Source organism: Panthera pardus, unplaced genomic scaffold, assembly GCF_024362965.1.
Source record: "Panthera pardus isolate Hobbes unplaced genomic scaffold, ASM2436296v1 HiC_scaffold_3, whole genome shotgun sequence".
NCBI classification, from domain to species: domain Eukaryota; kingdom Metazoa; phylum Chordata; class Mammalia; order Carnivora; family Felidae; genus Panthera; species Panthera pardus.
The window spans coordinates 29980865-30003496 of record NW_026526876.1 but is presented as its reverse complement, the minus strand read 5'-3'; the positions used below and the strand labels follow the sequence as shown (position 1 = coordinate 30003496).

Below are 22632 nucleotides of genomic sequence, written 5' to 3'. Positions count from 1 at the left end.
CAACTGTTGAAAATCTGTTTGTTTAGAGGCAGGGCTGCAGTCTAGCTTCAGACTGAGTAGGAAACTTTCCTTAAGCCTAAATTCGGTGTCAGCGTCTGGGTATTTCCTACACAGGACACCGCCCCAAACTAGTTTCTACTTTTAGCTCAAACACGGTAAATTTCCTTAAATATCCTTATGAACTTGGCCCCGCCCACATGCCCCCACCCGGTTGGTTCCAATGCTCCCGGGGTTAGTTCAATCCCAAGGATTTTTCCGAGTTGATTGGCGCAGCAAATCGGAAATCCTTTTACTTTTCTGATTGGTCGCGCGCGGCACTGGGGCGGGGCGTGTGGGAGTGTCTTGCCTGGAAGCCGGGAGCTGTCATTGGAAGATAAACCCGGCATTTCCAGAGCTTCGTGCCGTCGCCTAGGTCGCGAGGGGCGGGCCTCCTCCCGCCCAGGCTCTTATTATCCTTTGCATTGGCCAGACATGTCGTCACTCACAGAACTTCGAGCTCATTGGTACGAAAGCTCCAAGAGGCGATGGATGATTGGTTGGCTGCCGTTCCCGCCCCCGCGCCGGTCGCCATTTTGCAGAGGGGAGCCGAAATCCGAAAGGCCGTGGTGTGGGTAACGGTGCCCTGTGCGGCGGCAGGTAAAGGTAAGTGCGGCTGGGTAGAAGGGGCGGCAGCATTCAAGGCCTGGCTGGATTTCCGCACCGTCAGCGGCCAGGAAACCAGAGAACAGCGGTTGGCCTGCGGAAAGGGGTCGGGCTCCCTGTCCCTTTTCCACCTTCTGTAGGGCCAGCGCTGCGGGTACCCGGGGGAAGCTTGGCGCGTCCACCGTGACCCTCCGCTCTCCCGAGGGCAGGCAGGTTGAGAGGGAGCGGCCTGGCGGACGGGCAGAAAAGGCATTCTGGGTTCTTCCCGGGGACCCGGAGCCCGTGCCTGCCCGCCGCGCACGCCCATTTGCTCCCCTCCCCCGCCCCCTTCTCGTTCGCGCCCAGAGGGTCTCGCCGCTGTTCCTCCTTGATGGATAGTTGGTGCTTGTGGCAGGGAAGGGTGAACGTGCTAAAGAGGCGCCGGGATCGGGGATATTTTTCCCCAGAGGGTTTCCAGAAACGCAGCGGGATTTGGGAGCCCCTGGCAGATGAGGAGGAAGAAGAGGGAAAGAGAAGCAGGAGGGAAAACCTAGGTGGTGTACTGTGTGTGGTTGGGAGGGGGAACGGAGCACGAGTATTTGGCTCAAAGGACGTGTAAGTGGGAAGTACCTCCCCACTCCACTCCCAGCACGTTCCTTACAGTTTTTCTCATCTATGCGGTTTGCGTTTTTTTCGGAAACAAAGACAAGGCGTCTCTAGTTTTGTCGCCCAACAAGATTTTGACTGCTGCAATGCCCTGGACGTTTGTATACTTTACATACAAACCATCTATGAATGATAAAAGCATTCATCATTCTTTGGTTGTAGCAGTTCATCTTTACTTCATTTATGTACGGGATAAATGCTTCTTTTCTCTGATGGCGGAACAGAATGGTATATGCTTGGACATCATACGTGTTAGGCTACTGTGGGAAACCGCTGAATTTCATTCGTGAGGCCTCTGGAATTTGGTGACCTCCCCTCTGAGGTCACTAGGGTCCAGATGAATGAGATTGGCAGTCCTTACTGCATTTTCTCTCTGCTCTGCCAGGGAGTAAAGTTTTTCTTTGTTTAGCAGTTTAACTGGAAAATCATAGTCTTTATAACAAGGATTTTTGGGTGGGGGGGTGGGAGAATCTTTGTAGACTTTGAGGAGCTTGGTTCCAGATTCAGACACAGTACTATTTTAAGTCTTTAGAATGTCAAGCTTACACTTCATAGGCTGATGTGTTAAAAGACTGTAAATTCCTGCAAAGCTAGTCTGTCTTTACTCTTGCCTTTCTTTATAGAATCTATCATGCACTCTCCTAAAAAATAAAATATTGAACATGTATGCTGTTAGATATCAATAATAGTGATTACCTTTTGGGAGGTCAAGATTGGGATTGAGGAACAAGGAGCTCTGGGTCGCTGGTAATCATCTTTTTATGATTGGTTCCTGACATTTCATTGAACTGTATGGTTATCGTGTGTGTTTTTATCTGTGTGTAAATTATATTTCAACAAATAGTAAAAAAAAATTGGTTGAGAGGCAGGTGATGTCAACACTGGATGCTATGGGATCTCCTCAACTCTTTGCCCAGTTTCTCTATTAGCAGTGTGGTGGCTCAATGCCCTATTTCCTCCCCTCTGAAAATTTTGTAGGTTCTTTTCTGGATATTGATACTGATTGCTAGCCAAAGGCAACTACTAAATTTCTAAGAGATACTGATACTTAACCTGCCTTAAGGACTTTGTTTCACATCCAGTAAAATACACTGGTTCTGGGGCGCCTGGGTGGCTCAGTCGGTGAAGCGTCCGACTTCCGCTCAGGTCAGGATCTCGCGGTCTGTGAGTTCAAGACCCGCCTCAGGCTCTGTGCTGAGAGTTCAGAGCCTGGAGCCTGCTTTGGATTCTGTGTCTCCCCCTCTCTCTGCCCCTCCTCTGCTCATGCTCTGTCTCTCTCTGTCTCAAAAATAAATAAAAACATTAAAAAAAATACACTGGTTCTGTCCTTCTTTAGTTCTCATTTCAAGAGAGTGTAGATGTATATGTTGTGGCATGGCTTCCATACTTAGGGTGACCAAAGCCTGCTGCCATAGTGGTATCATTGACTGTGTTTCCATTATCCCATTTGGGTGCTGCAAGGAAAAAAGAGAATTTTGTGGCAAGACATCAAAAGGCTTAGTTGAATTTCCCTTTTTTTTTTTTTTTAACGTTTATTTATTTTTGAGACAGAGAGAGACAGAGCATGAACGGGGGAGGGGCAGAGAGAGAGGGAGACACAGAACCGGAAGCAGGCTCCAGGCTCTGAGCCATCAGCCCGGAGCCGGATGCGGGGCTCGAACTCACGGACTGTGAGATCGTGACCTGAGCTGAAGTCGGACGCTTAACCGACTGAGCCACCCAGGCGCCCCTCCTTTTGAAAATTAGATACACTACTCTCTCTTTATTGGCCAAATTATACTTAAAATTGTTTAAATTTTACTAGGAGCCACTTCTGACAGAGACTTGTATTTTATGTATGGCGTTTCCATATTTCTGCAAAGAACAGTTACTTAATTTGCCTTTCTTTTCAGGTAACAGAATTCAGTCACAATGGGGAACGTTTTTGAAAAACTGTTTAAAAGTCTATTTGGGAAAAAAGAGATGCGGATTCTTATGGTGGGTTTGGATGCAGCTGGAAAAACCACCATCTTGTATAAATTGAAACTGGGAGAGATTGTGACGACCATCCCTACAATAGGTATGTTCAGGACCTGTGACAAGACCAATTTACAACTTAGTATGTTATACTTTCGCATGCTTTTTTGTTATTGGATACTTTTTTTTTAAGTTTATTCATTTTGAGAGAAACAGTGTGAGTGGGGGAGGGGCAGAGAGAGCGGGACAGAGAGAATCCCAAGCAGGCTCCATACTCTCAGTACAGAGCCTGATGTGGGGCTTGAACCCACGAACTGTGAGATCATGACCTGAGCTGAAGTCAGATGCTTAACCGACTGAGCCACCCAGGCATCCCTATTACTAAATACTTTTTTTGAAAATTTTGTCTGCCCCAAGAGCATAAACTTTTTGAGGCCAAAATTAGGTGGTATAGAATTTCTTAGTTGTTCCCTGGCATCTCTAGGACATTGCTAGGTTTACAGGGCATTCAAATGAACACATTTCGGTTTAAGCACACTTAACCCTATCTGCTTGGCAAAAAAAGGAAAAAGATAATGATTAAAACAGGGAGGGCAGGGGCACCTGGCTGGCTTGGTTGGTAGAGCTTGGGACTCTTCATCTTGGGTATTGTGAGTTTGAGCCTCATGGCTCATGGTTGGATGTGGAGATCACATGAAGATAAAATCTTAACGTTTATTTATTTATTAAAAAAAATTTTTTTTTTAACGTTTATTTTTGAGAGACAGAGCACGAGCAGGGAAAGGGGCAGAGAGAGAGAGAGAGAGACAGACAGACACACAGAATCTGAAGCAGGCTCCAGGCTCCAACCTGTCGGCACAGAGCAGGATGCGGGGCTTGAACTCATGAACTGTGAGATCATTACCTGAGCCGAAGTTGGATACTTAACCTACTGAGCCACCCAGGTGCCCCTATGCTGATTTATTTTTGAAGGAGAGAGAGACAGCGTGAACAGGGGAAGGGCAGAGAAAGAGGGAGACACAGATTCCATAGCAGGCTCCTTGGGACTCTTGATCTTGGGTGTTGGGAGTTTGACCCTCATGTCCCATGTGGAGATCACTTAAAGATAAAATCTTAAAACAAACAAACAAACCGGGAGGGCAGGTATGTCCTCTCTTCCACTCAGTGTGTGTCCCAGCCTCAGCCTGAGATGGGAGCTGGCAATTACTGTTGCCTCTTCAGTCAGACTTCCTTCCAGCTGGCCTTTCTAAGGGGAAGCATGTCCGCAGGAAGTATGCTTCTAGGTTTAAAGATGCAGTGTGATTTTCTTCACTCTGGCTCAAACCAGTTGCTTGAGTTGGTGTCCAGCTGAAGAATCTGATTTATTCCAATGCTGGAGGACGACATGGCAGTGTAGTTATCCCTGCACCCCGGCACTGTGTTTTGTGGGCCATTTAGGGATTTTGCAAAGGCAGGTTTGACAGGACTTGATCTCTGCCTTATGAACTGCCTCTAGATCCAAACTCCCACGTAAGAATAGGCTCCCCAGGATGATGTGTGAAGTCAGTAGCATTCTGAATGTTGGATTAGTCACAGGAACCAAAGGATCGACTTCCAACTTGGGCAATGGTTTCAGAGATTGCAACATTTGGAGAAGGAGGAAACCAGATGGACAAAAACATTCATACCCACAATTTTAAAAAAATGTCATCAGTCCCAAATGAAAATAGCAGAATTGTGTGGTTTTCTCCAATTATAAAAATAATTCATGCTTCCATGATATCAGACCTACAGCAAAACATAAACAAGTGTTAAAAACACTGTACCATGAAGATTTTGGTGAAGGGGTATCTGGGTGGCTCAGTCGTCGATTAAGTGTCCGATTCTTGATTTTGGCTCAGGTCATGATCTCGTGGTTTGTGAGGGTTCTTGAGATCGAGCCCCGTGTTGGGCTCTGTCTGCACTGACTGCATGAAGCGTGCTTGAGATTCTTTCTCTCCCTCTCTCTCTGCCCCTTCCTTGTTCTCTCTCTGTCTCAAAATAAATAAACCTAAAACAAAAAAAAAGATTTTGGTAAATATTTTTGTAAAATCATATGTGTGCTGTTTTCCACCTTACTCTGCATTAGACAGTATATTTGGATCTCTCTTGTTATTTCCTCCCTGTGGAATGCTTTCCCGCTTTCTTCCTTAGCCTCCTCCCCCTTTATGTAGCTAATGCCAGCTCATTCTTTTGGTCTTAGTTTACACATTATTTCTCAGGGACACCTCTCCTGATACCCTGGACTGGTTTTCCCCTGGTAAAAGTTTCCATAGTAACTTGAACTTCTTAGTAACTCTCAACACATTTGTCATTGCTTGCTCACTTGTCTTCCTTCCAACAGTGTGTGTGTGTGAGATAAGGGCAGGAACCATGTCTGTCTTTTTCACCACTGTTCCCAAGCCCCTGGCAAAATGCCTGGCACATAGTCGTCCAGTAACTATTTTTTTATTACTTATTTTTGAGATAATTTTTAAAGTTTATTTTACATATTTTGAGAGAGAACACACAGAAGGGGCAGAGAGAGAGGGAGAGGGAATCCCAAGCAGGCTCCATGCTGTTAGCACAAAGCCAGATGCTGGCTCGATTTCATGACCTGAGCGGAAATCAAGAGCCTGACACTTAACTGGCTGAGCCACACACAGACCCCATAAATATATATATATATATTTTTAAGTTTATTTATTTATTTTGAGAGAGAGAGAGAGAGAGAGCACGCACATGCATGCGCACACATGAGCCAGCCGGGGGGCAGGGAGGGTCAGAGAGATTGAATCCCAGCCAGGCTCCACGTGGAGAGTGCAGCGTGGGGCTCGAACTCAGGAACCATGAAATCGTGGCCTGAGCCAAAAATCAGGTCAAGAGTGGGGCACTTATCTGACTGAGCCACTCGGGCACCTCTGTCCAGTAAATGTTTGGTGAATGAATTGGATACCAGCCTTGTGGTAGATCATTAAACTAATGGCCCCCAATGCATCATTCCTCTCCACGCCCATATGCAGTTCCCTTCTACTGTGATGCTCAGCTTGGCCACAGGCTTGCTTTGGCTTAGGGAGCATCAACAAATGTAATTCAAGCAAAGATGAAGTTAGTGCTTTTGCCCTGGGGCTGGCACTTCTGGAACACTGCCACCTTCAGAAGAGGAAGCCCGATGTTCCTTGAGAATGAAAAGACTACCTGGAGAGAGAGAAGCCTGGCCCAGCCCCCAGGGGATTCCTTGGCTGAATGTACTACAGGGGGAAACCCAGGCAACCCACAGAATCAGTGGTGGTGATGGAGGGAATCATTATTCTAAGTCACTAAGTTTGGGGGCTTACCTAACGACTGATACAGATGAACATCGCATTTTATTTTTATTTTTTATTTTTTTTAATTTTTAACGTTTATTTATTTTTGGGACAGAGAGAGACAGAGCATGAACTGGGGAGGGGCAGAGAGAGAGGGAGACAGAATCGGAAGCAGGCTCCAGGCTCTGAGCCATCAGCCCGGAGCCCGATGCGGGGCTCGAACTCACGGACCGCGAGATCGTGACCTGAGCTGAAGTCGGACACTTAACCGACTGAGCCACCCAGGCGCCCCGAACATCGCATTTTAATAACTGGATAGTATTCCATTGTAGCTATATTTTAATGAATTTCCACTGATGGTTGTTCTTTGTAAGTGATGCTGAAGTAAGCATCTTTAACATTTTTGCAAAGTTTTCTCCTTGCAGTGATTTCTGGAGGAGGGATTGCTATGTTAAAACCAATGTACATTTAGGGGGGGCTGGCTGGCTCAGTCAGTGGAGCATGTGACTCTTGATCTTGGAGTTGTGAGTTTGAGCCCCGCATTGGGCGTAGAGTTTACTTAAAAACAACGTACGTTTAATATGGGTACACACTCACCAAAAAGGTTGTGTCAGCAGCTACTAAAAAGTGTTAATTTCTCCAGGGAATTTGCCGATCTGATAGAGAAAAAACACTGATTTTTATTGGGATTTCTTCTATTGTAAGTGAATATATTCAAACATCAGTGGGTCTTTTGTATTTGCTCTTCTGTGACTTGATTTTAATATGGTTCTAGGGTTTTTTCTTTTTGTTGGCATGTTTATATGTCTCTTACCGATTTGAAGAAGGACATTATGGGTCAGGAACAAGTCTTGTCCCATGCTGGTTTTCCAGTTGATGGTCTTTCAACCTCTTTTTTTCTGTTTTGCCATACAGAATTTTAGGTAGCCAAATTTACCAATTTTTTTCTTTTTTTAGGTTTGGTATCATTTTTAGAAAGGTCTCCCTCAATCTGGGGTCATAAAAGTATTCACCAATATTTTCTACTGCTAATAATAATGCGTTATTATTTTTTTTGCATTATTTTTATTTCATTTTTAAAAACATTGAAATATTTACTTGAAGTTTATTTTTCTGTTACAAGTAAGTTAGGGATTTAGTTATATTTATTTTTATTTTTATTTTTTTTTTTTAATTATTTATTTTTGAGAGAGAGGGAGAGAGACAGAGTGTGAGCTGGGGAAGGGGCAGAGAGAGGGAGACACAGACTCTGAAGCAGGCTGCAGGCCCTGAGCTGTCAGCAGAGCCCGAAGCGAGGCTCGAACTCACAAGCTGCGAGGCCATGACCTGAGCCGAAGTCGGCCGCTTAACCGACTGAGCCACCCAGGTGCCCCTAGTTATATTTTTCAAATGAGAAGGCCAGTGCTGTCCAGTAGAACATTCTGCAGTGATGGAAGTGTTCTGTGACCGCTGTCCAGGTTGATAGCCATAGCCGCAAGTGGCTCTTGAGCGCTTGAAATGTGGCTAGTGCGATTGAGGAGCCCACGTTTTTAATTTCAGTTAAATCCAGACAGTCACATGTGTATAGGACACGTGCAGGGATAGACAGCTCTCCACCATTTATTGGCTAGTGTTTCCACACTGATTTTATTTTATTTTATTTTATTTTTTAATTTTTTTTTTCAACGTTTTTTATTTATTTTTGGGACAGACAGAGAGAGACAGAGCATGAACGGGGGAGGGGCAGAGAGAGAGGGAGACACAGAATTGGAAACAGGCTCCAGGCTCCGAGCCATCAGCCCAGAGCCTGACGCGGGGCTCGAACTCACGGACCGCGAGATCGTGACCTGGCTGAAGTCGGACGCTTAACCGACTGTGCCACCCAGGCGCCCCCCCACACTGATTTTAAATGCCTTCTTTGTCATATATTAAGTTTTCATGGGTGTGTGTGTCCTTCTGGACAACCCCCTGTTGTCGTCATTTGAACTTAATTATTTCAAGTATTATTAAGGTTTGATAATATCTTTAAAAAATTTTTTTGTTTATTTATTTATTTTGAGACACACACACACACGCACACACACACACACACAGTGTGAGCGGGGGAGGGGTAGAGACAGGGGGGTGGAGAGAGAGACAGAGACAGAGAATGAGAATCCCAAGCAGGCTCCGCACCATTAGCACAGAGCCTCATGCGGGGCTCAAACTCACGAAACCGTGAGATCATGACTTGAGCCAGAGCCGAGAGTCAGACACTTAACTGACTGAGCCATTTGGGCACCCCTAATATCTTAAAAGTAATTTGTTACCTGTTTTCAGAGAGTTCTTGGTTATGCTTACTTATTTTTCCAGATTACATTTAAGATTGTTTTGCTAAGTTTCCTATCCCACTTCCTTTCCCTCTTTGCTTTAGAATGGCATTGAAATTATGCATTTATTTAGCAAGAATTGAGATTTCTGCAATGTAGTGAGAGCCCCTCGCGAAAACCAGGCTTGACTCAAAGTGAGATTTGGAAAGTGAGCAGTCCCAGGTTGTGGTAGGCCTCAACAGTCATGTTTGAGATTTGGGTGTGGGAAGCCAAAGAGATTACTTTTCCCCCCTTATTTTAAATATTTCAATCAAGCATGAATGTGTAGGGAAGTGATATGACCACATGTGTTTTGAGAGTTTTGATTAGAAAATGGTAGTGGACAGAGAGGAAGAGTGGCTGCTGCTAGGTTAGTTAGGTTGCTTCAATAATTGAGGCAAGAAATGACAGTTTCATGGGTTAGGGTGACTATTAGATATTTAGGAGGTTGGACAGATAAGATTTGATAATGAGAATTCTTTTTTATTAAAAATTTTTACTTATTTTTGACAATGAGAGAGGGACAGAGTGTGAGTGGGGGATGGGCAGAGAGAGCGAGGGAGGGAGACACAGAATCCAAAGCAGGCTCCAGGCTCTGAGCTGTCAGCACAGAGCCCGACCCGGGGCTCAAACTCATGAACCGTGAGATCATGACCTGAGCCGAAGTCGGACACTTAACCGACTGAGCCACTCAGGTGCCCCCATAATGAGAATTTTAGGGGTGAGAGAGTTGAAAGTGTCAGTGATGCCTTCCAGATTTCCAGCTTGTGGGATGAAGGGGTGCAGGGGTAGCTAGGAGAGGAGCAGGTTAGAGGGGTGGGGATCTTAAGTTCAGTTTTGACGTACTGCCTTACCGGAGCCTTTGAGACATTTAACCAAAGATGTTGGATAGAAGGTTGGATTATGGACCTGAAGCTCAAGAGATCTGGGTTCAGATCATGTAAATTTGAGTCATTAGCACAAAAATGGTGATACAGCCCCAGGAGGGAAGGAGATTACCTCTGGGGATGTGGAAAGAAGAGAATGGATGGGGCAGTACAGAGTCCTAGAAGTCCATCATCTAAGGATCAGTTAAATGTGGTTGAGCTCACTAAGTAGACCAAGAAGGTTCAGCCATAGAATTAGAAGGAGAATGGGAAACCAGGGAAGAGTTTCAAGGAGGGAGTGAGCAGTAGTGTCAGATGTGAAGTCAAATTACCTAAGAACCAAAGAGCATCTGTTGGATTTATTGACATGCCGGTCACTACTTGCCTCGGCAACGCCAGGTCTGTAACATGGTGGGGCAGAACCAAGGTTTTCTAGGGTACAAGGTGACACAGTAGGTGCAGTGAATGTAACTATTCTCGGAGAAGTTTGGCTTTAACAGGGAAAATAGAGGGTGGTAGCAGTTCAAGATGTGGAGTCAAGGAAGGGCTTTTTTTGAAAGATGTAAAGATTTAAGCGTGCTAAGAAGAACAGGGTGGGGATTTCAGAGAGCGGGGGGAGAGCAGCCCAAGGTCTGGCGGTATGAGTGGTTAGAACTGACATTGGATAGTGGCCCTCTTCTGTTGTTCCAAGGAGGGAAGCAAAGGGTGGGGAAAGGTGTAGGTAGGTTTCTACACTGTTTGGTGGGAGGTGAAAGTCGTCCCATTAGTGGCTTCTGTTTGCTCTGAAGTGCACTGTAAGATCTGCTGAGAGAAAAGAAGAGGATGTGTGAGGTTTGAGTCTGGAGAGAGTAGAGAAGGTGATGAGTGAAAGAGCGAGCTAACATACTCGGTTTTGTAAGCCATAGATCCTTTCTTCTTTTTTAAGTAAGCTCTAGGCTCAGAGTAGGGCTTGAACACACTATCCTGAGATCAAGCGTTGCATGCTCTATCGACTGAGCCAGCCCAGCGCCCCCTGTAAGCTATAGATCTTTGACTAGCAAGTTGCTTTGTAAATTAAAAGTACTGTCCAAATGTTAGCTGAAATTCATTGAAATCATTCAGCCAACAGAAGTCTTCATTAACAATTTTTTCCGTCTTCCCAATTTAGGTTTCAATGTGGAAACGGTAGAATATAAAAATATCAGCTTCACAGTCTGGGATGTTGGTGGCCAGGACAAAATCAGACCTTTGTGGCGACATTATTTCCAGAACACCCAAGGTAAAGGTTATCCAGTCTGTGGCCTTGGAACCATTTGTATTAAATGCGTCTAAAGTTGGATGCTCGTGGCAAAACCTTGTGCTCCGCTCTGTTTGGACTGTCAGTCGTTCCTTCTCTTCCAATGACCCACTTACACTTCCTGGGGAGGTTTCTTTTTGGAAAATGGTCCCTGCCTTTCTAAAAAAGGTGCTTGGGCATTAATGCCCTACCTAGAAAACTTCTCTTAATCCAGATTCGTTAAAAAAGGGCTATCCTGATGAATTTTGTCTTTTGGTTCATTGAGAATTGTATGTATGTTAGATGAAGTACCGGTATTTGAAGAATTTGGATTCAGTAAGCTCTTTTAAACCTGTTGAGAATATCTAAGAATCATGCCTCTGGAGAGAAAGAAATGAACAGGCGTGGCTGGAACCCCAGATGCCAGCGTCTTGTGTGGCCACAGTCCCTCCCTGTTGCCCTGCTATTCTAGAGGTGTAGGAATCGACATGCATATCCCAGATCCTTGCCTTGTTTCCTTATCACTGGTTTCTTAGAAGTTGGGGTTCTAATGGGTCCACACCCATCATCAATCTCTTTGAGGTTTTTTCCATGGATCTTGTGTTGGGTAAATGCTACCTTCTAGAATGTTGCCTGTCAAGATATCCATAAACTGTTCACATAGCTGTTTACACCCTGATTCTCATGTAGAATCATAACCAGATGGCATCTTCACGCTCGCTTTAGAACTTATTTGGAGTCTTAATTTTGCAGATTCTACTACTGGTGGTGTTTTCATTGCATGCGGCTCATAATAAAGGCCTGTATTTGTCGGTCTTGTCACACCCAGTGCCCAAGCCTGCTGGCCCTTTATGTTTTAGATCATTGTTGTAGCACTTCACTTCATTTGCAGCTATTTTCTCAGCCTTTAAAGTAAATTGTATATTTTTTTTCTTAAAATGCTGTGTGTGCGTGTAAACATATATGTGTGTATGTATACACACACACACACACACACACACACTTGTTGTTGTTGTTAGTGGAAACTTCAAAAGATATAAGGAGGAGAGGATGCAGAATGAACCCCCCTTGTACCCATTGCCCAGCTTCAACAGTTTATTAGCATTTTGCAGAGTATGTTCTAGCAAAGCCCAGACGTGATACCTTTTGCTCATGTATCCTTCAGTTTTCATTTCAAACCGATAAAGCCTTTTTTTCTGAACATAATCTCCATGCCATTATCACACCCCCAAAATTAGTATTAATTCTTTAATGACAAGTACCCAGCCCGTATTCAAGTTTCTCCAGGTGGGTCAGATATGTCCTTTCTACGTTTGATTTGTTTGCATTGGGAACCAAAGTTCACACATTGCGTTTCATGGTTACGTCCCTTTAGTCTCTTACTCTAAAACAGATCTTCTCCCCACCTCTTTTTTTCCTGCGTCATTTTTTGTTAGATGTTTATCCTGCATTTTGGATTTGGCTGATTATTGTAGTGTTACTTAATTTGTCTATGGATATCTTGTAAAATGGTAGTTTGTTCTAGAGGTGTGGTTACATTCTGGTTCATATTGGCGGCAAGAATACTTCAGAAGTGGTGCTAAGTACTTCCTGTTGTATCACATCTTAACACAGGCCTGGTTGTCCCACTTCTAGTGATGCTAAATGGATTCAGATGGTTTCAGCATACTTCTCCCAAAATAAAGTTGCCTTTCACTGAGTGATTCTAGCATTCGTGGAAGACTGCTAGATCTGTTATTAGAGTTACAGAATGGTGATTTTTCTAGATCGTGTCATTTCAGTTGTATTTGTTAGCTGAAATCCTTCTAAACAGAGAACTCCCATCAAATATTTGGTTTCTCTGAAATATAGTTTATATAAGAAAGGCAGAAAAAGTGCTTAATTCTTTACCTTTATTGATCTTCAGAGAACTGACTTGATAACCTAGCAACTTGCATGATGACTGTTATATTTTTATATCTCTGTTTCAATCCGCTGCAGACAGTATACCTTCTGATACTCAAGAGTGTTCATTTATCTTGGGTTGGTACTTGCCATAATGGCCAGACGGATGCAATTCCTCATTAGTCAATAAATCTAGAAAGCGTGGGTCTGAACCACGGCTCTGCTATGAAATCTTGGGAGGGTTAAGTAATCTTTTCTCAGTTTCCTTATCTATAAAATGGAGGTACCACCTCCTGTGTTGGATCATTTGGCTTGAATGAGATTGATTTTGTAAAATGCTTTGTTCGGTGGTTAGATGGTAGTAGGCTAGGAGCCTGTATTAGTCTGGCTTCTCCAGAGGAAACAGAACCAATAGGATGGATGGAAATATATATATCTATATATCTATAAATATATATATATACATATATCTCAGATTTATTATAAGGAACTGGCTCACGTGGTTACAAAGGCTGAGCAGTCCCAGGATTTGCATTTGGCAAGCAGGAGAACCAGGGTGGCTGATGCTGGAAGTTCCAGTCCAGAGCCAGAAGTCCTGGAGGCCAGTTCCAGGATGGCCAGGCAGGGACTTCTCTCACTCTTTTCTTTTCTTCAGGCCTTCAGTGGACTGGAGAGGCCCACTCCCGCTGGGAAAGGCAGTCTGCTGATTCAGATGTCATTAACCTCATCCAGAAACCCCTCCCAGACACACCCAGAGAAAACGTTTGACCACATGTCTGGGCACCCCGTTGGCCAGTCAAGTTGACATGTAAATTACCCCATCACAGAGCCCAAATTGTGAGAGGTTTTACTTCCTCATTCTCTGGCAGGATTCCTTTTGCCTGCCTGATTCAGTGCTGTCACCTTCAGTCACCGAGTTGAAGTGCCTTTTTGTTTTCAATCTTCTATTCTTAACAAGTCCAGTTTAATTGAACTCCAGCGACTGTTGCTTTGATGGCAGGCACCTGGCTGTGTTCTAGGACCTTGCGGTGCATAATTTAGACTGCTCATGAGATTAGCGAATGGGGAGTGTTTGAAGAATGGATTTGCTGTCTGTGGTGGGTCCAGGCATCTCAGTTCTGAGTGGCCTTGGATGCTGCCTCTTTTTCTTCTGCCAGCTTCTCAAAGGTCAGGCTGTCTTTTATTATTTAAATTTTCTTCATCAGTATGTTGAGTATGACAGACTAAATGATAGCTTTTAGCTCTCCATTAAGACATTTGACTGTCTTCACTAGGCTTCCCTTGTATAGATTGGAATTTGAATAGTTTATGTGATTTCTTAGTTGATTATATTACATAGAGTGCATAAAATGGTCCATTAGTTCTCACGTGGACAGATTTTTCTCTTTTTTTTTTTTTTTTAAGGTTTTTCTCCTTGATTGTAGGTGTAGTAATTTTAATTTGTTAAATGGTCATACATTTATACGGTTCAAATTTCCAAAAGAAATAAAAGTGTATAATGAAATGCCACTGTCTCCTTCCTGTCTCCTAACCACCCAGTTCTCCCTCCATAGACCAGCACTTCTGTTTTTTTGCACATCTGTCCAAAGATATTTTCTGCATGTCAGCTCAGAGCCCAATGCCGAGCTCGAACTCACTCATGGACCGTGAGATCATGACCTGAGCCAAAGTCGGATGCTTAACCCACCGAGCCACCCAGGTGCCCCAGCCTCCTGGCCTTTTAAAACAAATTGTAGTGTACCATTCATGTGTAAAATGATCTTTTCTAGGTTCTCCCCGTTCAAAAGTAGAGTCAGTCTGATGCTAGATTCTTTTGTTTCTCAGATCAGGATTTATGTGAAAGCAGTATAAAGTGGGCCCTGATATTTATAAACCTTTGTTTCTATCAGGAATGGTGAAGGGATTCTACGTCTGCTCCCACCCTGTCAACTCTGCTTTGGAGACTAAGGATCTCCTCGAATTTCTGGATAACCTTGTTTGCTTAGTTATGATCAGAGACCTGGTTATACTATTGGTAGAATATTGCATCTTCGGGAGAAGTTTTGGATGTTCTGCATTGTTTTAATCTGATGTGATATAACAGACGGGACTTTGGCTCGGGTGCAGCACCCGAGCACCCCGAAGCCGTGGGAGCTCCTGTCTGAGGAGTGGGCCACCCCAGAGCAGCTGGCCAGGCAGCTGTCGGGTGGGCCTGGGAAGCAGGAGGAAAGGGGCAGAGGGCCAGCGCCGGTTCTCCCTCCTGACATCTCTGTGAAATCCGTGTTGGAGGCAGCCAAGAAGTCATCCTCTCATGCTACACTTCTGCTACCGGGAAGGTCCCTTTGGCAGTGTCCCCATAAGCTGTGGCTGAAGCGGGGCACAAATCTCCCCAGCGACAGGGAGGCCTCCCGAGGCAGCCCGTTGCGTCTTCAGTTTTGTTGACTCTTTGTTGATGTCCTGTAGTTTGTACCCACTGATCTTCAGGGTACTTATAGAGCTATATGAAACCAGTTGAACCTCTCTTTATGGCATGAACTCTTAGATATTTGAAGACAGCTGTCAGTCCCCCAGTGAGTCTTTTCTTGAGATAAAATATCCCGGTTATGTCAGTTCTTTTTCGACTGACATCGTCTCTAGTTCCTCTGCCGTCCTAGTCTTTCTTTGAATCCTTCCAGTGCGCCTGCGTTGTAGAGCGTGGGGTCCTGCAGCGACCATGTAATCTTCACAGGATGTTCTGACTGACACACGATAGAGAAGGCTTTTTATCGCCCATACCCCAGAAACTGAGCTGCCGACACTGCTCTCGATACAGCCTGAGAGCATATTAGTTCTGGCAGCCGCTTCACGTTTTTGTCGCACGGAGGGCTTATTGTCAGCTAACCACCAAGTTCTTACTATCATTATGTACTTTACTATACACGGACGGCTGCGAAGACGGTCTTCCCCGTTCTCTATTTGGGCGTGAGTAGGATTTCCCAGGGAATCATCTTGGCCCAGTGCTTCCTCCAGCCAACGTAGCAGCAACCAGGTCTGTGCAGGTTTCTACCACCTTTGCTTCCACACAGTGTGGTGGTATCTTTCTTCGACCTGTCTCTTGCTTCCTGGGGATCCCTGATGCTCTCTCTAGTGTGGGATCCTGCAAAGATTTCCCGACACCAGCTACCTGGAGTTGGGCCAAACTTCACAGGTCAGAGGCACAAGACTCCCTCACTGCAGACACCAGCCGTAAATGGGGTCCCCAGACCACCCTCACTTCTCATGGGCTGGCTGCAAATTCAGCAGTTCCCACGACCCCCTCAGGTTCGGTAATTCATCAGAATGACTCACAGGACTCAGGAAAGCGAGATACTTAGAATTACAGTTTTGTTATAGCACAAGGATACAAATGAACCAGCCAAAGGGAGAGACACATAGGGCGAGGTCTGGGAGTTACCAGACACAAAGCTTCCATGGTCCTTTGCACACGGAGAAAACACTGCATTACCTCTGGCACGCTGATGTGTGTCAGATGTGTAACATCATTTGAGCCTTGCCAACCTGGGATGCTTCTCTGAACTTTGATGTCCTTTGTTTTTATTGGGACTTCATTATGTAGGCATGATGTAGAAGCAAGGTAATAAAGCATGAACCTTAACCTTTTCTCTCTATATTCTTGTTTCTGTTAATCTGGTGAAGGCCTGTGATGCTTCTGAAAAGGTAGGTGGGTTGAGTGTGCAGCAGCCTTCCTGACTCTGGAGATTAGATGTCCTTCCTTATGGATTGCTTTCGGTGAAACCATACACATAAGTAGGGAGAAGCTGTAAGGACGTATAAACAGTTCCCCTTTCCAGGTTCAGATTACCAACATGCTTGTGATTTCTTTCCAGGTCTGATTTTCGTGGTTGACAGTAATGACAGAGAGCGGGTCAATGAGGCCCGAGAAGAACTAACCAGAATGTTGGCAGAAGATGAGCTCAGAGATGCAGTTTTATTGGTGTTTGTAAATAAACAGGTATGTTGTTGGCTTTCTGAATACCGGGACTGAAATTTCTGCCAGATGTTCACTTAAAAATATGGATACTTAAATTAGATATCTGCCTTCCTCTCTCTCTAGTCTCTACTGTAACCTTCCCACCTTACCCCCCACCTCTCTCTCTCTTTTTTTTTTTAAAGTTAGCTCTAGGCCCAACATGGGGCTTGAACTCACAACCCCGAGACAGCCAGGCGCCCCCTATGCACCTCCTTTTTAGCTTATGTCTTCTATTCATTCATGCAACAAATATTAATTGAGCATCTACTAAGATCCAGGCATTGTTTTAGGTATTGGTGTTGTAGCAGTGAGCAGCAAGACGGACAAAAATCCCTGTGTTCATGGAGTTTGCATTCTAGCGCAAGCAGAGTCAGTTAGTAAATAATATGTAATGTGTCTGCTGGAAGTATGGAGGATAGATGTGGGGAAGGGCCAGGATTCCTCCATCATAAGATGACATTTGAGAAGAAGACCTGAAGGCCAGCAGGAAGGGAGCCATGTGGGGCCAAAAATAGCAAGGCAGCCAATACAGCTGGAACAGAGCGGGCGGGGGCGGTGAGGGAGGAGATGGTTGCATCATAGGGGGCCTATCTTCCAGGAGGAGAAGGGTCTTCTACATAAATGTAATGGAAAGCAGTAAAGGAAGAGTGGGAGGAGGGCCAAGTGTAGAGCCGTCCCACCTCGGGACTCAAAGCTGAACTAAGCTTGGAAAAGAAGGTAGAGTTGTGGAACGTACCAGCCCGAGATAACCTCAGTCAATTGTGGTGTGTTTCCATCCACTTTCTCCTCCATGAACACATTCGTTATGTGACTGAGCTCACGCTCTTCTGACTGGGTTGCATCCTGTGTGTCACTTTTTCTCTTGCCATCCAGCTCTTTGTAATCATGATTTTAAATGGTGGCTGGGTCATCACTCAGTGATTACCCTACTGCTGGGTTCGATGCCAGTCCAGAATTTCACTAGTGAGCAACAATGGACTTTCAAAAAGAAAATGACGCTTGTTCTTTTTAATTATAAAAACAGAACATGCCCGTGGTATAAACATGCCAGCAGTTCAGAATACCAAGTGAAATGTTCTAGCCTCACTCTTCAGGGTAAAACATTGTTGAATTTCTTCTTTTCCCAGAGTTACAACGTTCTATGCCTGTGTAAACAGTTATGTGATTGTATTCATATTTACATTCTGGAGATCAGCTTTTTTCCTTAGCCTATCTTTGATGTCATTCCATATCACTATATCTAGATCCATATCAATATATCCAGATCCATATCAATATGTCTAGATCTACATTACGTGGCAGGCATAGTTGTAGGAACTTGAAATATATCAGAGAACAAGCTTGTAAACAAGCTTGGGTTCTAGTTAGAGGAGACAGATGATAAGTAATTCACGTACCAAATAAGTAAGTTTTATAATGTGGCAACATATGGTGACTGCGGCATTTGAAAAGATTAAGCAGGACAATTAGGGAGGGGTCCCGGGGGCTCAGGTCACGAAGGCCTTGCAGACCATCACAAGGACGCTGGCTCTCCCCCTGAGAGAGACGGAGCTGTTGTCGGGTTTTGAAAGAATGGTTCGCTCTTCCCTGACCACTGGGTTGAGAGCAGACTTGAGGGGAACAAGTGCAGAAGCAAGGGGACCAATTAGGAAAGTTCTTTCAGTGCTCCAGGGTAGAGGTCATGGTGTTGGCATCAGGAGGGTATCTGCGGAGGTGCTGAGGAGGGGTCAGATTCTGCATCTGTTTTGATGGTACAACCAGTGGTGGTACCCAGTGTGGAGTTGAGAGGTCAGAGAGAGAGAGAGATTAAGGACCAGCTGAGCTCAGACTGTGGGGTGGGGTAGGTTTGGGGAGAAGAACATAGTATTTTGTTATATGAATGCATCGTTAAAAACTGACTTCCGGGTTTTCTTTTTCAAGGATCTTCCGAATGCTATGAACGCAGCGGAGATAACAGACAAGCTCGGCTTACATTCCCTCCGCCAGAGAAACTGGTACATTCAGGCCACTTGTGCTACCAGTGGAGATGGGCTTTATGAAGGCCTGGACTGGCTCTCCAACCAGCTCAAAAACCAGAAGTGATCAGAAGCGATCCCCTCCCCGTGCGTTGTGGCAAAGTCAGCTGGCCTCTTCTGTGTGCGTGCGTGCGTGCGAGGAGCTGAGTGTGGGTGTGTGGCTGGGAGCGGGAGCAGCTTTCTCACACTGTGCCTTATACATGCTGTAAGAAAACCAGTCTTACGTTTGAAGAAAAACCAGTGTTACATGTGAAATGCTACCTTCCACTTCAATAGCTCCGGCGCTCAGCCTGGCCGCGGGTGGAGGGCCCCCGGGGGCTTCCTGGTGCGCGCTCGCCAGAGCCGTCTCCACAGCGGGCAGGAGGCGGGGAGCTGGCTGGGGGCTGAGTGGAGCTGGCAGAGCCGGGGCTGGCGTCTCCGCACAGCTCGAGTCCCCTTGGACGCTGGTGTCCTTTTGTAAGCAGGAAGGTCCCGTCCTTCTTGCCCATCACTGCCAGAGCTAGCAACTCACTTGTCAGTGCTTTAAAGCAAAAGATCCTCAAGAGGAAAAAGGCACTTGCTTCCTGCGGGTTTGAAGTTCAGATCTGAACTTTTCCCTTAAGTTATTTTCTTCCTGGTGTAATGTGCTTCATTTAAAGGAACTCGAGGTCTTTTTCATTAGAGTGTCAAGTCTCCATAACACTAGAAAATTGTCCGGTCCTTCCCTCGTGCTAGTTCCTTCCCGTTTGCCTCTTATTTGCCCGATGGAGACCATGTGGGGTAAGTAACCCAGCGGGAGGCCGAGGTTCTTGGCCACAGGGTCCTGCGGAGGGGCAGGCGTGTGTCCCTGCGTCTGTCTCCCCTTCTCAGGTTTCAGGCTCCCGAGGCTGCTGCTCCCACTTCTCTGTCCCGTGCTGAATGTTCTGTGCTCAAAGCGGGAGGTTCACTCCTGCGATGGAATCGTCGCCAAGTTCATGATCTCCCTTCAACTTTCGGTTTTGGTCTGTTTCTGTTCCCAGAACCACACACCTGTGAGTTCTGCGAGTGAGAGAGGGTTGAGAGCTTCCTTTGGGGTCGAGATGAAATTCCCGGCCACCCCTGTGACTGCCCCTGAGTCGGTGCTCACTTTTGGTATGAAAATGTCTCCTCCGGACTGCTCTCTGCGGCGCCCGCTCCCCCTCCCGGATGGCAATAATGTCCTACGTGGAAACGTGCTTTATGTGGTCCTCAGAATGTTCATGAAAATGGCCTGGAGGTGAGCTTGGTTTCACGTGGTAGTCTAGAGCTCGTTTGGCCAGACAGCTGTTGACCGGATGTGTACCTGAGCACTTCCACTACGTGACCCTTGAGAAGTCCTTTTTCAAAAAAACTTCTTATTCAAATTACAGAGGAGGGGAATGTAAGGTGAACTTGAACTAAAGTAACCCTTGTTTATTGATAATAACGAAGTCGATACTACCAGGAAGAGATTTCCTGCCACGATCAACGTGGGGTGTGATGTTTTTCTGTAAGATGTTGACCCTAAAGACTGTTCATTGCAATACTGCCATCCAAGTCCCGATTTGGTTTTTAACCCTGGAACAGTTCCTGAGAGATTTAAGTTGTGCGCCTCAAATGGGCAGGGACTGTGTCCTATACTTTTGTATTTGTGCTTAGTACGGTGTACCTAGTACAGTGCTAGGCCTCGTTTAACAATTGTCGGTCGGTTGGACAATAAAGAACTTGCTTTGGAAGGAGGAGAGGACAGCCACGTACTTCTGTATGTGTCGTCGAACTACTTTAAGATCCCCTTTCCCTCCGTCTTAGCAGACTTCCTATTGAACATTCCCAGGGTACTTGTGCAAAAGACGACCCCGGAGGTGCTGTCCTGGGCCTTTGTGTCTCTAGCGGTATCCTCACTGATCGCATCCGTGACACTTTCAAACTATGGGCTTTCCCTGTGGTCTGGAGCTGGTGAGTGGGGGTGAGCGGGGCCACTTCAGTGTAGTCACTTTGAACAAAGACTTGGGTCCCTGAAAGCCATGTTGATATCCCAGTTATGTCCCTTCCTGGCTGCTGGCCTCTGGCCATTTACTCTTAGCTTCTGTATCTCTTGAGCCTCCATTTGCTTACTTGTTTTCCTTTCTCTCTCTTTCTTTTCTTTCTGTCTTTCTTTCTTTCTTTCTTTCTATGCTTATTTATTTTTGAGAGAGAGAGAGAGGCAGAGTACAAGTGGGGTAGGGGCAGAGAGAGAGGGAGACACAGAATCGGAGCTGTCAGCACGGAGTCTGACGCCAAACTTGAACCCACGAACCGTGAGATCATGACCTGAGCCGAAGTCGGACGCTTAACCGACTGAGCCACCCAGGGGCCCCTTTTTTCCTTAACTGTTAAATGGGAATGATGATACTTACCCAGTAAGGTTGTGCGGATTCAGTGTCTCAGACCTTTGTATACCTTGCTCTGGTGTTTCCCGGGGAGTATCTTCCTGTCTTAAGTGTGAACAACAGTGCTGGTGGCCACAAACCGATGAGCGTTATTTGTAGGAGAAGGGAAGTGGGATCGTGTGTGGGGGCTGTATAAATCTCTCTCTTGCTCTCTTTACCTTCTATTCTGCTGGATGCTTGGTCCTTTTCTAACCATGGAGAATGTTCACGAGACCAGCTGGGGTCCTTGATTACCAAGCATGTTGCTGTGTCCTATCCTCACCTGTTTCTCTTCCTTTTTTTGGTTCATTCTGTGGTTTTTAGTGTATGCAACCACAACGACTGATTTTAATTTTTTTTTTTTTAACGTTTATTTATTTATTTTTGAGACAGGGAGAGACAGAGCATGAACGGGGGAGGGTCAGAGAGAGAGGGAGACACAGAATCTGAAACAGGCTCCAGGCTCTGAGCTGTCAGCACAGAGCCCGACGTGGGGCTTGAACTCACGGACCGCGAGATCATGACCTGAGCCGAAGTCAGACGCTTAACTGACTGAGCCACCCAGGCGCCCCACAACGACTGATTTTAGACAACCCCCCGCAAAGAAACTCTGGATCCAGTAGCATCCACTCCCCATTCCTCCCTTCCCCTAGGCCTGTGGCGACCACTAATCTATTTTCTGTTTCTTTGGATTTGCCTCTTCCGGGCAGGTGAGGGGCCTGGGGCTGGTGGGTGCTTTAGGAAGTGCTGAGGCGCTGTTGGCCTGACCACAGCATCCGTCCAGAGACATAGATCTGAGGCACAGATGAGGCAGAACCCCAGGGGAAGGACTGCCCCATAGGAACCATGGAATGTGTTATCTTGAGAGGGAATGGAATGCTACCAATAATTATGCGGGACACAGGGCAAAAAATGGGTTGTGTGGTCACCCTATGGAATGGTAAGGGCTCTGAACCTTGAATCCAAGTCTGAGGCTGAAATTAAAGCTCTGCCCACTTCCTGGCTGGATTTGGTTGGGCTACTCAACCAATGACCCTGCATTTCCTTACTTAGAAGCCCGACCTCTGGGACACAGCTCTGTGTGGATACCAAGAATATGGGGTAATATGGGGGTTCTGTGAGTCAATTCTATACATAGTGGGTCGTATAATCAGATCTATAATATAATATAGGCATATAATGCCTATAATAAGGCATATAATGCCTTAACAGAACTGGGAATGTTTCCATGTGAGTTGCTCAGCACAGGAGGGTTTACACTCCTGTTGAGGTAGGTTTCAAGTGAAGTAGGACACCATGAAGTGACCTGAGTCCTTTGTCCACAGGTCTGATGGAGGTCGTCAAATAGTACACGCAAATCTGATG

At 45.7% G+C, this 22632-nt stretch overlaps 1 protein-coding gene across 2 annotated transcripts; it reads left to right on the top strand.

Annotated features, from left to right (window-relative positions):
- The first annotated feature begins 509 nt into the window (after window positions 1-509).
- On the top strand, window positions 510-20599 carry LOC109259749 (ADP-ribosylation factor 2). 2 transcript variants are annotated; one of them, XM_019437518.2, is made up of 5 exons: window positions 526-636; window positions 3180-3346; window positions 10889-10999; window positions 16726-16850; window positions 18789-20599. In XM_019437518.2, the coding sequence occupies exons 2-5, from the start codon at window positions 3199-3201 to the stop codon at window positions 18948-18950; spliced, it is 546 nt and encodes a 181-aa protein (XP_019293063.1). In that variant the 5' UTR covers window positions 526-636; window positions 3180-3198; the 3' UTR covers window positions 18951-20599. The 2 variants fall into 2 exon arrangements, with proteins under 2 accessions (XP_053748717.1, XP_019293063.1); XM_053892742.1 differs by lacking the exon at window positions 3180-3346 and having other exon boundaries at window positions 510-636.
- Window positions 20600-22632: the final 2033 nt, after the last annotated feature.